Source organism: Megalops cyprinoides, chromosome 10, assembly GCF_013368585.1.
Source record: "Megalops cyprinoides isolate fMegCyp1 chromosome 10, fMegCyp1.pri, whole genome shotgun sequence".
In the NCBI taxonomy this organism is placed as follows: Eukaryota; Metazoa; Chordata; class Actinopteri; order Elopiformes; family Megalopidae; genus Megalops; species Megalops cyprinoides.
The window spans coordinates 15,417,472-15,434,669 of NC_050592.1; the positions used below are offsets into that span (position 1 = coordinate 15,417,472).

A 17,198-nucleotide genomic window follows, 5' to 3' on the forward strand; every position below is an offset into this window, starting at 1 on the left:
CTATAATATTGACTTTTCTCAATCAGGTTAATTTATCTTTTGCAATTAGGAAGTAAATGGCTCCCAATTGGATCAGACAGGTAAGATGCTTGTTCCAACAGGAGGCGAAGCCCCCTGACTCAGGCTTTAGCCCAGCCATTTAATGTGCTGACAGGGACAGCAGCAGGAAAGTAGCTTCATTCCACGGGTGAAGGGGTGGGTATATCTGCTAGGGTTTCCTCATTGCATCACTCTCGGCACGCTGCTACTCATTCTGCCACATATGGGATGTGCTCAGATGACATTGGGAAGATGTTTCTATGCAAATGGAATCTGCTTCCTAAAGCACTGTGGAGTTTGCAATGTGAGAAACCGTTGCTTTGTTATTTGTGTATACTGCACTCCTGTGCAGTTGCAGAAGTTGCTGTGGTGAGATGAGCCTAACGTACAATTGGACCACAAAAAGTTATGTCAAAAAAAGCAATAAAAAAAAGAATTAGGAAGTAAAATAAAACAATATGTATTATAATGGCTATAATATCTAAAGATATTTCTTAATCAATCAGTTTAGTTGAGAAAATATACCAGCAATATTACAATTGCTGACTTCTTGAAAGTGACAGTGAAACCCTGGGGTTGATGTTCATTTTTCACGAATACAGCACTCACAACGAAGACAAGCAAATGGCTAGAATATCAACCATTTGGAGCATTTAATTTCAATGTATTCGGTATACTTCTTTTTAGTATATCTAAGCTGGCCCTGCATTTTGATCTTTTCAGTTCACAGTGTACTATAGAGCAATGTGTTTTCTAACGTAAAACCTACCCAGTCTTAATTAATCACCATCATTTCCAACTGTTCAAAGACTGATAAAGAGATGAAACATGACAATCTCATGAAGGTAGTGTAAATTTGTATATTTATTGAAAAAGTGCATTCTCCAAAAAGATTTCCTCATATAATATATGCTCATTTCATTTTCATATGGTGTCTTTCAGTTCTGACACATTTATCATCCACCATACATGGAATTTCATTTAAATCCTCTCCTTTCAGTAACTGAAAAAATATAATAAAACTATGCAGTCTCTGATGTACATGGAAGACAGAAACAAAAAGGCAATGTTGGTGCTTTTCACATTCGCAGGTCAAGTTGGTTAAATCCACCACAAGAGTTGCTTGGGAAAAAGAATAGCGTCTTGCATGGTGCCACATGTCCTATGCTGGATAGCCATGTCACCGCTCATGTTTGATCATGGGCTCACCCCGCTCCACCACCGCCACCCCGTTCCCGTTCCGGACTACCTCCTTCTGAGCCACGTCGATGAAGAACTCGGCCACGACAGGACAGTGGTCGGATGCCACCCCACCCCAGGACCAGTTGTCTGGGATCCAGGGGTTGGTTAAACCCTCCCTCACTACCATACTGTGACCTGCAAGGAGACAACAAGCAGATATGAAGGCTTCTATGGAAATCCCTATATCAGTGTGATTTCATATTCTGGGAGCATTGTTGAAAAGATGAAGAGGTGAAATGGTAATCATTCAAGTAGAGAGATAAAGCTTTTCACAGAGGTGGGAACACATATGTAGCAGAGCCCAGTGTGAGTTATGTGAGTCCATCACAGTCCGTTATGTCACCACCTTGGAGTCATAATAAAACCTGGATTGATCCATTTCCTGGAGGCACCCGGGCTTTTCAATTAGTGATGTAACAGTTTGTTGGACTATAGTGCTCAGTGGTTATTAATATTACGGGACTGATCCCTGTCTGGACCATGGCAATTACACAAAAATCAAATCACAAAGACAGCAAGACACAGAGATGCAAATCAATAGAAACATGAACACACACACACACACACACACACACACCTGTGTAGATCTTCTTGAGCGAACGGCTGACCCAGATGTTGTCCAGACAGAGGGAACCTTGGGGAGTGTTTGTGCTGATGTTGGTGAAGGTGCTTGCTGGGATTAGAGCACTTAGCTTCTCCTTCTTCAGGAGGTCAAGTTCTTTACTGTCTGGAGGTTGTCCGAAATCTCCCAGCACCAAGAGGTCCTTCTCCCCTACTCCAAAACAACACAGCCACATTCAGAACTATCAAATTCTCAAATGAGTCCAAACTACGAGCAAGTCTTTATCAGATGAAATGCAATTATACAATTTGTCTTGAAAATGTGGAAACGACTACATGTAAATTTGAAGTTTGTTGATTGTAAATCTACTATCATTTAAGATGACTGGGTAAAGCGGGAAATGTCCTCCGGGGACTTTGAGACTGACCTTTCAGTTTTTCGAAGACACAGTCAGTGAAGCACGCTGCCTTGTTCTCATCAGAGAGGCTCCTTCCATTTGTCTCTCCCTTTGAATGCTGGCCTTTCAACCGCACGTTCACAATTGTCACCTCTGATGACCCAATCTGTTAAATGGAAAAGAAATTAAGTTGGACTGCATGGGCATCGGTACATTAGTACAGCATCAGGTTCATCAGTGGCTGTAGGCGTGCATTCTAACCAAGGAATCAATCAGCATCTCCACTCATCATTACTTCTGAACAAATGAAACATCCTTCCGGAGATCTCAGAGTAATTGTGGTTTAAAACCAGCTGGAAAACCTTCTAGTTTGAGGCCTTTCAATATAGGCTACAAATGGACCGGCAAGGTACCTACCCTAAATAACTTCCCTAAACATCTAGCTATATAAATGGATAAGATTCAAAGAAAATATAAGCCATGCATGACAGCCTGGATGAGAGCATTGACAAGGCAAATAATTAAAGAACAGTAGAACCAAAGAAATTTAATGGCTGGAACAGGTCGTTCAACTAACCGGGGCTCATCATTTTACCAGTAGTCTAGAGTGTATGTAACACTGGCAAGTCTGGTCTTGAATACCCAAGGGGTCTGTGCTTCCACTGCAAATCCTTGGAAGCAATTTCATGCATTAAAAAGTGTGTGAGGAAAAAATACTTCCTAGTGTCAGTCTGAAATTGACCTGAACTAATTTCCATCCATGTCTTCTTGTTTAGCTGACAGAAAGCTTGAAATAGCCTCAGTAGTTTATGTTATAAATCCCTATAAATAAAATAAATAATAAATTCCTATATAAATAAAACAGTAAATTCTCCTGAGTCTCCTTTTGCTGCGACTAAATATCACATGTCCTAATTCTCACTTCATAAGTTGTATGTAATTCATTGAACCAATCTTGTTGCACTTCACTTTAGTCCTTTCAAGAGCTTCAATAGTCTATTACCACAAGCTGGACACCCAGAACAGTACTCTTAATATAGTGTGAAAAATGCATTGTATAACAACCTCTAGTAGTACAACCTCTTTTGTTTTATACAGTATATATTATTATAGTATATTTCTCTACATCTTTGTCCACTCTATTTGCCTTTTTACTGCTTTAGCACATTGTCTCCATTCAGACAGACATGGTTCAATGATTACCCCCAAGTCTTTTGTACAGTGAGCACAGTGTAGTAGTATTTAGTACATCCCAAAACAATACTGACATAAATTGTTCATGGCCACACTTTAAGGTAACCAATAGCCCATGCTGTTGTTGCATTGTGCCAAACCTACATTAAAATGCCCAAGGAAAGGCCGTGGATAGGCATGTCTCCCATTGCCATTGACAACTGGACTCTCAAGGAGGACTGCATCCATCAGTTCAATCCCACAGGAGCTATCCCACAGGAATCCAGAAAACTCTGCTGCCTGGGGAGACAGAGGCAATATTAAGCAGGACATAGAGGCAGAAGATACAGCAATAAACTAGGCACACATAAGTTTACTATCTGGAATACTCTTGCACTCTTTTGCCTGAGAAGTGTCATAATCATGCATTGGATATATGCAGTAAAGGACAGCCCAGCACATTGTTATCCATGTTACTGGTGAAAACGTCCCTCGGCCTGGGAGGGTGACAGACAAAGGCCTAATACAGAGAAGTGAAGCAGAAGGGGAAGAGGAAGAGTCAGGCCCGTCAGAGGCTGACATTGTGTAGAAACAGAGGAAGTCAAAACAATAAGAAAATGGGAACCACAAAATTGTGATATTCTGCATACTTCGTCCAAAATATGTCCAGTTGTCTGCGCTTCCTCGCACTGCTGTCTGCATGACATCATTACAGAAAAGAAAAACCCCACGCACACATACACATTCACAGGCACGTACACACACAGAGCTGGCAAATCATTTCTGAGAAGGTTCTGTCAGCACATATCAGGAAATTAGTTAGCCATCAGGACTCATGCACACACACACGCACACACACACACACACACACACAGTGATCAGCTATCTATCACAGTGGCCATAAACACAGAAACACAAAACATCTTTAAGATGTTAATTTGTCACCTACAAAGACAGCAACCCAGGCAGCACCACAGCATCAGCAGAATAGTGTAATAAACCAGTCACACAAACATATCTGCAGATGCACTCAGGCTCACCCTAGTCCTAGATACCACTGTGTAGCTGCTGGCAAGCAAACAGGAGGGACTGAAAAGCTCATTTAGCAATCGGGGCACAGGGTTTGTTGAGTTTATAAAAATTTTTCATGACAGTAATGGTACCCATGACTGTAAATCTGAGGATTCTCTTTTGCAGGCGGCCAAGAGAAAGCTTTTAATCTTCACTGAGATAAACGGTTTTCTTGCAATGACAGAAGAGGAAATACAAACCCCATGCTGAAGCTATAGTACAAGCCTACCTTGTGGGACTGTCCTGTTGAATTCTCAGAGATGGCACACTTCCACACTCCCCGCGGGCCCCTCCACTTCCGGACACTGGGCAAAGTGCCCTGGTTCAGCTCCACACAGAACTGCAGATACGCAGCATAAGGGGTCACAACACTTGCCTGGGTTTAGATATGCATGCATGTACAGCTTAACAGGGATCTGCTTAATTTATCCAGGGAGAATGCATCTGTGTTTCTATTCTGATTGTTTTCACCTGCAGGAACAGCATGTTTCTCCTCTGAAGTATCAGACACAGGTCACATAGGGTCACCCTGGGTCTTTAATAAATTAGGACTGTGTTTCTGAGACCTGACCACAGAATGATGTGGAAAGAATGACACTGATGAGAGTCAATCAGGATCCAGACAAAATGGCCACATTTTCAATTTCAAGCCAATTCTCTCATTTCTCTAATCTTTTTCATTCTCTCTCTCTCTCTCTCTCTCTCTCTCTCTCTGTCATGCACGCACACACACACACACACACACGCACACACACACACACACACACACACACTCTCTCACTCAGCCACTCAAAGCATTTGGGGACAGGTGCTCCCTCTGCAGAGCGATAAATCTGTCTCACCCTGCTGATGTTGGACCTGGGGCATAGTGTGCGCCCCTCCCCACGGCTGCAGTTACATAAGCCGGTTTGACAATGTCAATGACAATGACAGGTCTGTGATAGCAGAGTGATTACAGCACTGCTGGTGCTCTGTGCTGCTGTAACATGAGTCTCCATGTTAGCAGTAGTGGGACAAAGATTCCATGATTGGATTTCTGAGTGTGTGCCTTGTGCTGTCGCAGGGTATCCACTGCAGCCCTGTGTCTGTCTATATGATAAGTAATGTAATAATATTTAAGACCCATGCAAGAGGGAATTGAGCGAGAATTAAGAAGTTCAGTTCTCAACACCTAACCTTAAATTTCATACAGGGATAGTTCTCTTGGAGAGCTTTAACAATGCCAAATACAAAAAGCTAAATAATTATGAAATTCTCTTCTCAAGACATAATCTCAAGTTTCAAAAAGGAATAATATTACATTTCTTTGAGAGAATGCATATAGGCAGAACGTTTCATTCAATATTCGAAAAGCCTGAATAGACTGACAATTTGCATTATAGACCAGATCCTTACAAACTAGAAAACAGGAAGCACAATCTGTCCATTTCAGTAATTGAATTAAGAAAACGTAAGGGCCCCTTAGGCCATAGGCCAATTGGTTATTGTCTGGAAACATTTGGCATATATCACAGTGATATAAAGGCATTCACCTAATTAGCATTTAAAATAAGAGGGTGCTTTCAATCAAGGCATTATCAGCATGAGGTCACATTCTCAGAAACAGCAACAGCACCCTGTTCTCTGGGCATTGTATGTAAATTTGTAATCAGTGTCATAATTACTGTACAGGCAAAATGCGGAGCTTACAAAAGCTGCCTCAGAGGAGGCTTCGATGCAGTGAAATACAAAAGCGGCTGTAAAAAGTCACAAATGCCTACAGGGCTGCAGCAAACATGTATTCGCTCCCCTTTGCAACAGAGGAGGTGTTATTCACTCTCTACAGCACAGCTGGAGATACTGAACCTTATTAAAGACATTCAGAAACTGAATAAAAATATTCAGGACACACATGGAAGCATCTACAATGAATTTTGTCATTAGCAGATGGTCATATCCAGACTGTGAAAGAGAATGTGTGAACAGAGTGCTTTGAATGAAATTGTATAAAAGGTGGTATCTAAAGGATGCAGCTAATCGTAGCTGAATATGTATCAGCCCCTTACACCATGCTGTGATAACTAATTAGTCTGTACCTGTATGAAATTGATGCTAAAATCCAACAGCCAGTCAGATGTAAGATATCATTTAATATGGTTTTGTCAAAGTGTTAGGGCTACTGTTTTAAATAATTGATGCCATCTCCCTGAAGCAACTATTTAAACCACACTGTGTGTACAGAACAGCCATCTATCTTGTGGCGTATTCCTGGGTCTTGTTTTGATGCCCAGCCTGGCTCTTTTCAGCCTGACATAAAGCCGTGGGTGAGGAATAAAAATGAGATCTGTTTCCTGTCAGGAATACGCTATGAGTCACTGGAGTCCCATTCACTTTTCATCAATCCACCATCAAATGCCTGTTATTCCTTTGTGAGAGTTGGATGTTCGTTCTTGAAGAAAATTCTGAGGACTCGGTGCTTTGTCTCCATGTGAGGCTAGATGTGCGTACCACTGCTAGGATGTGTGTACCACCATCACCATCACAGAACAGCACACACCGTCTTCCCAGCCCCCCTGTTCCATCCTGAATAAGCCCTTCATCTCTACGGCGATGCTGCAGCTATGATCGTGCTCGTCCTTGAGATGTGATTTACTGACCATAGATAGGTGGCAAGGGCGCAGAGGTCCATATTACAATGTGCAGTTGTAATTCTCTGCTCACAGCTCATCTACCTGCTTTCAGTCACACAGTGGTATCTGAATCGCACACACACACTCCTTCTCTGCGACTGCAGCTCTTAAGTGTGTGTGCGTGTGTGTGTGTGTGTGTGTGTGTGTGTCGGGGGGGGGGGGGGGTTCAACAGGAAGGGAGGTCCAGAGCAGAGAATAAGGGAGAAAGGGAGAGACAGAGATGAAACAAAGAGAGTAGAGAGAGAGTGACCATAATTTTTGGCACACTGGCGCAAGACATTTCAATCTACAGAGGCCAGTGTACCCGGAAAGAAATATGGATGTGATTTCTGCAGACCTGCTCTCTAGGGAAGTGGAGGGGTCCAGATCTGAGAAAGGAGCATCTCTCCAAGAGGAACCTGATTCCTGAGTAGGAATCAGTTGTTCTTATCTAAGATTCATTTATTTTAGGGAATCATTCTTACAGAATACATTGAACGGTGCAGCACTTGTCCCTGAATCAGACTGAGTATGTGCTGCTCTGTACCCGGTAATATGAACTGAAAGGTAGGAGGAAAATAATGTTCAATATGCTGAATGAAAGTTAAAATCATTGAAACATCAGAGGGCAGCAAAGCAATGGAGAGCATTCTTACCCATGTGGGTACAAAGACAGAGACAAGGGCAAAAGAGGAGATCCTGCCCCCTTCTGGACAGTGGAGCTCACCCCATGGAGTAACACATGATCAGGGAGAAGCTGATTAAATCATCAGGGCAAGCTTTTAGCATCCTGCGGCACTAATATATTGGTCTCCATCTTGAGCACCTCTTACATGGGTGAGGTTAAGGGATTAAAAGCTCATACAATACCTTCTCTAAGGCCTCTCTGTCTGCCAGGTCTTGAACCGCTAGGATCTTTATGCTGTAAAGATGGAAGGGAAAAAACAAAGAAGAGACTGTGAGCCTGATTCTAAACAGACACTGACATTATGTGGTGTACAGTGGCCAGAGATCAGAAGCAACAGGATCTAGCAGCAAGCCCCCAGCAGACATAGAATACAGTGACAATATGCCAAAACTTCAGTCTCAATGTTTTGAAACTTTGGATTCATACCTCTTCCTGTATCAGCAGATAATTAACATTTAAACCATCTAGATGGAAGCCCAAGCCAAATTTCCCACAGTGTGGGACAATAAAGTTAATCTTGAATCTTGAATCTTGAATCTCTAGATAACTAAAGTCAACAACATCTTACAAATGAATCTGAACAGGTCTGGAAGCCTGTGAGTATGATTTGGCCTCAGATATCATGCCTGCAACTGCCACATTTGGTGTTATTTACAAATTGCTGATAGCAGTGCTTAGAGCAATGGGGAATAATTTTCCTACACATACATACACACATATGTGAATGTGCACACAGACACACTCAGCCATACAGGCTTAAAGTATATCATGCTCATGTCTCTACTTGAAACATCACAGAATTTCTTCTATTTCAGAGCATTGTTTTGTAATGCTGATACTACAGAGGCAATACATGCTTAATTGTTCTTTTGTCACTTTAAAATAATTCAAAATTTTTGCAACTACCAAATTACATGCCCAGTAGTTCCATAATAGTTCCATAATGTGCACTGTACCACACTGTTCATCACCCGTCATTTCATGCTCCAGTATTCGATCATTCTACAACATTCCATTTGCATTCTGGATAATCAATTATTATTTATTCCAAGCAAACTGAATTGGTTACCATTCATCCCTATCAGTACTTTACCATGTTTAAAGTGATGGTGTAATTTAAATAAAGTTAATACTGAAAGGTGTCACAACCGTGGCCCAAACAAGCATCATTTGGTTTTAGTTTACAGATCAGATCCCACTACCTGATCATTTTACACTGCACTAATTGAAGTTGAGCACGTTTCCTACAGATAATTAAGTGAGAGACCAATTGAACGTGAGTGCATGTTGACATCTGAAGACTAACCTACTCACGAGTACTTAGAGCACTGGCACAGTGAAGTGCGGTCCCGTTACAGGAGATATGCAGTTTCTGCCTGTTGTGTAATAGGAAAGGTAGACTATATGTCGTTGAGGGATTGGATGTCACCTTCTGAAATCCGACTCGAACACAGATCAATATGGTTTTTAAACGAAAACATTTGTCCTGCATGCTGAGAGAAGCAGATCGATGCTGTGTTGATGGGACTGCAGTCCTGGATTTATTGCTCATTTCCTAGAGAGGCAGGTTGTGTGGTCCAGTCAGAACTGAGCCTGAAACAAGCATGCAGCAAAACTCTCAACTAAATCCCCTAACTATGCCATCACTTAAAGGACATTAAACACTTGTGTGTGCCTTTTCAGCAATAAAGAAGAAACAGCTCCATGTACACTAGCTTTTCACACACAATTACAGGATTACTATTGAGTTACTACTGAGAAGGAGCCTTGTGAGGCTTCTGGTGGAACTGGTGTGAAATGGATGCAAGGGAAGCTCAGAAAGTTCTGTGATAATTACAGCCCAGAAAGAGCGTCTGGGTGAACGTACCAAGCATTCGTGAATCAGACTTGTAAGAGCCGTTGTCTAGGTGTCTGCTGGGCACATTCAACTAGCACTTTCCCTGGGATTATTTTTAAAATAAATATAAACTTTTTTACAGGAAGTTGTTATTATGTGAAAATTACATATGGGTCTACATGTTAAGTGATAATTGTGATTTTTTTTTTTTTTTAAATAGAGCAGTCCTGTGTCGTTTTTGAGGAATGGCGGCGTGAAGAGTTGAGTCTGCCATGGACCATCACAACACTACAGCAGTAGGGATATGTGAGGTCACTGGCGGATCCTTGACTCCGAGATGTCTGCGCGTATCTGTTTATCTCGACAATCGCTGGGTCCCTGAGGACAGACAGCACTTACACTAGGAACCCTTCTCGCTCAAGAAAAAGCAGGGATTTTTCTCAAGCAGCACATTCCACCAAGCTCAGACATCAGCCAAGAGGGAGCTGAGCAATCAGAAAACATGCTGGCCAAAGGGACATCCGACTCTGCTCCGTGCTGTGACATCAACACATCGCTAAGGAGCGGAATCCAGCAACTTGTCTGAGGATGTATCACACTCTTAGATCTTAAGCAACTGCTGCGCCTGATAGCGCCCAACACCCTGTTACCATAGTGATGTGCTGATTGCAAACAGGATGTTGCAATGATACGAAAGACAGTTAAAGAGTTCAGAAATATGAAGGATCTCATCAAATACGTTTTAAAGCTGTAAAGAGGAAGAACCTGTCATTTACAGAATGGATCATCACTAAAATTAAACTTAAAATCAAGCAGCTTGTTTCATGTGGGTATGTGTACCTCACTTTGCTTCAGAAAATGTTTGCACAGTCATCTAAACATCATGGGAAAGTAGGTGCGAGGCATCTAAATGAAAATGACAGTGCAACTAATTAACTAAGACCGAGATGGTAAAGTGTGTTTAAGATAATAGCATCCCAGATGTAAAACAGTAATTGCAGTGCATGATCCATGCAATTGATTGTATGACACCAGAACATCTATCACCAATATCCTAGTAGGTGGAACACAGGAACAATCAAATAGGTTAGCTACTCCTTCGGCTGTTTACTTCCAGAGCTACAGTGGTACAGCGTTTTGTTTCTAAAATGTCATCCACTTAAAAACATAAGAATATTTTGTAAAAAGAGCATTACAATTTAACAAACGAATGGTAAGGGTATACTATATACTATATACTACAGAGATCCTTGCAGAGGTGATGCAATATCTAAAATACATTTAAGTGTACATGACATTTGCAAGACAACCAATTAACTAACTGCCCAGTTTAGAAAAGTGGGGTACACCTTAGCCTCTTGTTAAGCTATCTGTCCTGTCTATAATCTAAGAACAGACATTGCACCACTTCAGTGGAATTATGGCAATAGCTCTCCCCCTTTGCTTTCCTGTGGAAGACAGGAACAGGGTGAGCCCATACCAAAACCTCAAGATCAAAACAAGAGGTGAAAAGAGATGAAAACAGCCCAGAGCAAATAACAGACGAACCAAGTAAACCCTGCTCCTCTGTTGTTAGTGTTGATAATTCCCCAAACCCATCTAAAATTAAGGCTATGCTCTACTTTGATTAAATATTTATGGTTTAAAAAGGGACTGTTATAGGTGCTTGCTGACCCACAGACAGACTTTGACTGGACGGGCTGGTTTCAGAGAGAGCCTTACTGGTGCAGGCCGATTTAAAAGGGGGATCCTGAATGGCTTCGTTCCAGTTCCCCAGTTTCACTGTGTCCTGCACTGTGCTTTACAGTCCACAGTACATTAAAAAGGAGCTCTACTCGGAGGTCTGTAATTCACTGTTCCTCACAAACTGCTGCCTCAATACATTTTCCACATGGGTGGCTGAAACGCTCCAAACAATTGAGTCAGCTCAGAGCCACAGGCCCTGGAGCACTTCCACGATGCACTGGGGTAAATTGGGGGGGCCAACACATCATTCCCTTTAGACCCCTAATTCAGGGCAAAATATTACACAGGGCAGCATCTTACACATTCTGTCATATATAAGGATGACATTTTCACTGGATCAATTCAGGTTAAGCACATTTCCGAATGGATACATCAGCAAACAAAAGAATCTGTCCTGGGGCATTGAACTTACACCACACCCTTTTTTCTTCTTCTTTGTAATGTTTTTGTTGTCACTGTGTGCACTCTAAGACATAGCATGGCTTCATGAAGCAGTCATCTTTTGCTATTATTTGCTTTATTTGCTTCCATCAAGACTGTAACTATTGAGCTGTAACATGATGCAGACACAGTCTTATCATTAAATTAAAACAATGAAAATCTGAGAAGACCAAGCTAATAATAAGTCTGATTTCACAATGGACTACTGTGTCTGATTTTTGATATTAAATTGAAAATGACACATAACCATCTGGCTAATGCTCCTCTTACCCTATTAGCAATGGTGTCTTTAGCATTTCCTCTAAATTACAGCCAACTAGTTCAAAACAAAGCTCCTGGAATGTGTATAATCACTGCAAACAAACAGGGGAACTAAATCTAAAATGGTCTGATTAATAAGACGCGTGCTTTGTACTGTCCTGGCATATACGACAGGATGAAATGCTGCAAGAGTAACCCACTGAATGAATACTACTGCATCTGACTGTAGATAAAATTAAAGTAAGCCTTTGACCAACCAACTAATCCCGACATGGCAAACACTCAGCTGGTTGTGTTTGTTGTTTATACACTGTAGCTCCTGACTTTACAAAAATCAGATCACATTTTCACATTGAGAAAACTAGGCCTATTTTTAAAGGCTTGATTTCATTAGTCTAAAATCGTGGAAAATGGGGCATCCATCAGCCACAAAAAAAAAAACAAGATAAACAATTGGTGTGATAAGTATGTGCAACCCAAAACAATTGAATAAAGACAGGGAAGAGGTACACACTCAAAAATGAGAAGCCAGTATGTTTCTTCAGTAATGTGTTTAAAAGGACAAAATACAGACATTTTGGCTGCTGGACCTTGGTTGTCATCATATAATTTGATTTTTTACCAAGACTACTATAAATATTTGTGTTAAATTGTTGTCTAAATATTCAATGGCACTCAGAGGAATTTTTCTGGACATCCAGTGCAAACCTTCTTCAAAGGGCCATCTGTACAATGTATGCTTAATATGTCCTGTCAAGCAATTCCCCTGGCTTTCATTTGCCAACATATCTCAACTTCCTCAAAAAAGCAAAAATTAATCTCAAACTCCAATTAAAGACAAACAACTTAGTGATAGTAAATGACCTCAGTGGCAGATTTCCAGACATTTTTTCAGACACAAATATACCCATGTATATCTTGTCCTGTGGGTATGTAAAGGTAGGTTCTGGGCATCTTTTAATTACATATAAACACAGAACTATATTTTTACTGTGTCTGAATGGGAGTCAGTGAGCTGTGTCAATGTTGTGAAGAGTTCAAGAAGAAAGCCTTGCTACAGTGTCTTAATACAAATCTCTGGCTAATGCTACCCAGGCAAGCAATGCTGATTCCACCCGTGGCCGCTGTTGCAATCATTTTGTGCAGTGTTGTTGCAATGTCTGCCATAGTGCTTGCAAAACAGACTACTTTTTCTTTTACCTTTACATCAGCACTACAGTATATTGTCTTTGGCTGTTGCACAAAGCAGGCCTGGCAAAAATCAGCACAAACAGCAAACAAAGTCAACCAAACCTAATTACAAAGAACTCCCCAACACCACACACATGCACAGTGAATTGGTAATCTAAATTTGTCAGGGGGGGAGAGAGAGAAACAGAGAGAGATAGAGAAAAGGTTTGCTCTTCACCTGTTGACCTTTTGTCCAGAATACCCTGGTCATTATCATGGCTCTGCTACCAGACAACTCTGTAGATATTTCACTCATAAACTCAATTACTGACTAGAGCAAGTCCAGCTAGGGGAGCTCCCTCTGAGATTGCTGAATGAAGATGCATAACCTGTGCCAGATAAGCGTGGTAGACTGATCTGTAACAGAGTGCCCAAAGGAGCCGCTGATGGCCAGCAGGTCCATTTTCAAATGAACCTGAGTGAACTCTCATTCCTTTGCCCTGCTTTTCCTCTTGCAAGTCAGCACTCCAGGAGAGGATGAGGCCAAGGGTGGGGAGGTAAACTCGTGCCTGTTTGATTAGAAACAGCTGAACGCCAGGAACCCATAGCCCACTGACCTTTAGTAACCATAACTGGGGGATTTGATGACCTCCAGTGACTCTTGCCTCCAATGAAGCCGACAAAGGCAGCAGGACAAATGGCAGCATGTGACCACCCATCAGCTGATCGCAAAGCAAGCAAACAATAGAAGGGAAAAAGCTTTTTGTCTGGATATCCACCTTTATCAAATATGAGTATGTAATGTGGGGGGTGAAAGGATGTATTTTGAACATGAACGGGGTATGAGTTCCAGGCCTGCAATAAAAACACTATGTTCCCTGACCACTGCAGACCTTAAACAGGGTGAAGGTGCACCATGTCCTGTGTAAGTGATACCTACTGCCGTATATGTAGTACAGAGGCTGACTGAAGAGTCTAGACACAATTATTACAGCTAAACACTATAGTAAGGAGGAGTGTCTGGTTTCAATGAACAGCTGAAGTGATAACACTGCACAAACACCTGTTCAACTGTATCTGTCTCTATCATGTATATATACTCGAATGATACACTGGCTTATCTGAACTGGGGTTACTACAGTTTATTTCCAGGATAGAGTAATGAGGTTGACAATGACTAATCCTTCCTGTTGCTGATGCTGATATTGCAGGCGCTTAGCAAACTTCCTTTTTTTAAAATACTCGTTTCCCATAGCACCCAGAAACAACATCTGATCAGTGTCACGTGCAGTGACAAAACGCTTGCTTTGGCAACGCTTGTTTTCATACACTACTTACCCGTTCTCAAGCAGCGTCATGCACACAACCTCCTTCACGCCGGGGTTATTCGCCTTCTCGGCTGAGCACCGCTGCAAGTTCCAAGTGCCCACACGGATCACCGACTTGCTGTCGCGCAATCCAGAGAAGACTTCCACGGTCGGCCGGGTCGAGATGATCTCCGTCGGCCCACCTGGCGGAAGATCGAGTTCCTCACTCTGTAGGCTGAGAGAGGTCGGACTCGCTTGCGATTTGCTAGTGCAGCCAACCCCACCATTAGTGTTTGTGGAAGGCGTTCTAGACCGTTCCACAAAAACCTGGAACCTAATTTTGTCCAGCAGTGAGGAATTGATCTGATTAACTTTCACCAGATCCTCTATACTTTTGAATGGGCCGTGCTCATTACGGAAGTCGACAATGTTCTTGGCGATTTTCTCTGTGATGCCGCGGATGCTGACAAGCTGCGCAGTTGTGGCGGTATTGATGTTCATGCCGGTATACGTCAGGTGCTCGTGGTTGTGCTCTTTGCGCAGTGACGACGAGGGGGAGTGCTGGGACGAACCCGTTCTGTTGCTTACGCAGATTTCCAATTTGATAGCCTCTAGTTTGGCAGCTCCCACCCCGCTTACCAGCGCCAGGTCTTCCACTTTCTTGAACCCATCGATGCACTCTCGGTACTCCACAATGTTTTGCGCAACTGTGCGGTTCACTCCGGGCAGGGTCATGAGTTCCTCTTCTGTGGCGGTGTTGATGTTCAGTCGCTCCTGGTTGACCATGATGTGACTGAAGTTGCACGCCGCGCTGAACTTGCGCTTGCTGTGACAGAAATCCGATGGATCTTTGGGGATCGAGCGGTGGCATCCCAGATTCCCCCCCATTACGAATTACCTGCGTAGAAGACCACTCACAGTACTGACAGACGAGACACGCAGCTGATATGGAAAACAACAGAAAGTGACTTACATACACACCAGTCCAGTTGAGCTATGCTACTCAGTTAGCCACATGCCCGGTATACATATCTAGTACAAATACCATTGGCTTTAATTTAGGATTTAATATCTACGTAATGCTGCTTGATTTAGTTCATCTTCATACATCCAGCAAGATAGCAAAGTTATCGTTAGTTAGCTTCGCAAAGATACCAGGTTGTGTCTTCTCAACTGGTGCTGTACGTGCACGTCCATGTCCTTCTTGAATTTCCTGTAATCCTGCGTGCTTTCGTGCCTTTTATTTTCGGTTAGTCTCCCGGTACATCCTTGCTCCGGGTCTGGTGGCAGCCGGGCAAGTGTGTCATTCAAGCGCTGTCTCCCCCGCCGTTTGCTCAGCGCAGCTCCGTACGGCGTTTGCAGCACCGTAGACGTCATGCATTCTTGCCACCCAGGCAGGGGGGCGGGGCTGGCAGCAAGAGCTGACAGAGCATGCAGGACATCATCACATAGCTGCGTACCGGCCCCGCTGGCACGCCCGACTGTGAGAGAGGTTACCTTATAACATTCACAATTCTACTGCCGCAGTATGCGTAAGTGCGACATTAACATTTAATTAAAGATCTAATGCTGATCAGATAGTTGACAAAAGGTACGCTGCCACTGTACAGCCATTTACGGCATATTCCTTGAAACACTGTTTAATTTCCCAGTTGCCTGACTCAATTGCAAAGACTCAAAAGAGCAAGTAGATGTCACAAATTCATGTCCATAAAACCGGTAACATCTTTACTTTTTTCCATTTCCATTAGCTATTTCACAATGGTACAATAATTAACTATAACTAACTATAAGCAACAAAACGATATGATCACCTGTGAGTGCATGCTCTCTTTTTCCGTGGTCTGCTTGTAAAGGCACACAGAATGACTGTGTTCGTGTTCTCTGAGCTGACTTCACTCATGAAGATCAAAGCAGAAATGCATTAACAACAAAAAATGGCTCATGAAGTTGACTCATGTATATTGTACATACTTATTCCCATTCCTGAAGGTCCCCATGATTGATGTCACAATAGCTCTGCTGAGGTTTGTTTGCACTGTTTGCTTAGCTTCTCTCATTGTCAGGCAATGATTTGCATATAGTCAATGATTGTTTACAGCAGCTTTTCCTCACAATATTTGAGAGAGCAGTGCTTAGAGTATGAATAATTTACTTGCTGTCAATGTGCTATATCAGCTTCTGTCTTACTGACTAAATTTCATTCCAAACTATAATGTATTATTTATTGTAATATCTGACTGCATTCCATAAAGTTGACCCACACAGCTGTGTTAATTTGGGTCCAGTACTTCATCCAGGGGTACAGTGGAAGTTGAATCCATCACAGTATGCAAATGTGGACTGTGATTGTTAGCTGGAGACAAGCTAAAAATCCCAGGATGATAGTAGAATAAATGTGATTATGATCTTTTCCACACACTTGAGAAGCTTTTTTTCTTTGCATGAGATTCTGAAACAGTAAGAGGTTTAGAATCCAACCTCATTAAGCTTCCTTTAACGCAATCTAATATTCCATTTTTTAGTTCAACCCAAAATGGTGGCATTGTCTCCTGCTGGAGTGAAGACTGTCCATGAGTGTATATACAGCCCTCATTTTCCAAATTTAACACACAA

General features: G+C 42.2%; 1 protein-coding gene across 1 annotated transcript; it reads right to left on the reverse strand.

The window, feature by feature from the left end:
- Nucleotides 1–956: 956 nt before the first annotated feature.
- On the reverse strand, nucleotides 957–15,899 carry LOC118784698 (endonuclease/exonuclease/phosphatase family domain-containing protein 1-like). The gene is made up of 7 exons (XM_036539081.1): nucleotides 14,614–15,899; nucleotides 8,003–8,054; nucleotides 4,714–4,824; nucleotides 3,579–3,713; nucleotides 2,271–2,406; nucleotides 1,859–2,053; nucleotides 957–1,416 (listed from the first exon to the last, which is right to left on the reverse strand). The coding sequence occupies exons 1-7, from the start codon at nucleotides 15,468–15,470 to the stop codon at nucleotides 1,220–1,222; spliced, it is 1,683 nt and encodes a 560-aa protein (XP_036394974.1). The 5' UTR covers nucleotides 15,471–15,899; the 3' UTR covers nucleotides 957–1,219.
- Between the last annotated feature and the right edge of the window lie 1,299 nt (nucleotides 15,900–17,198).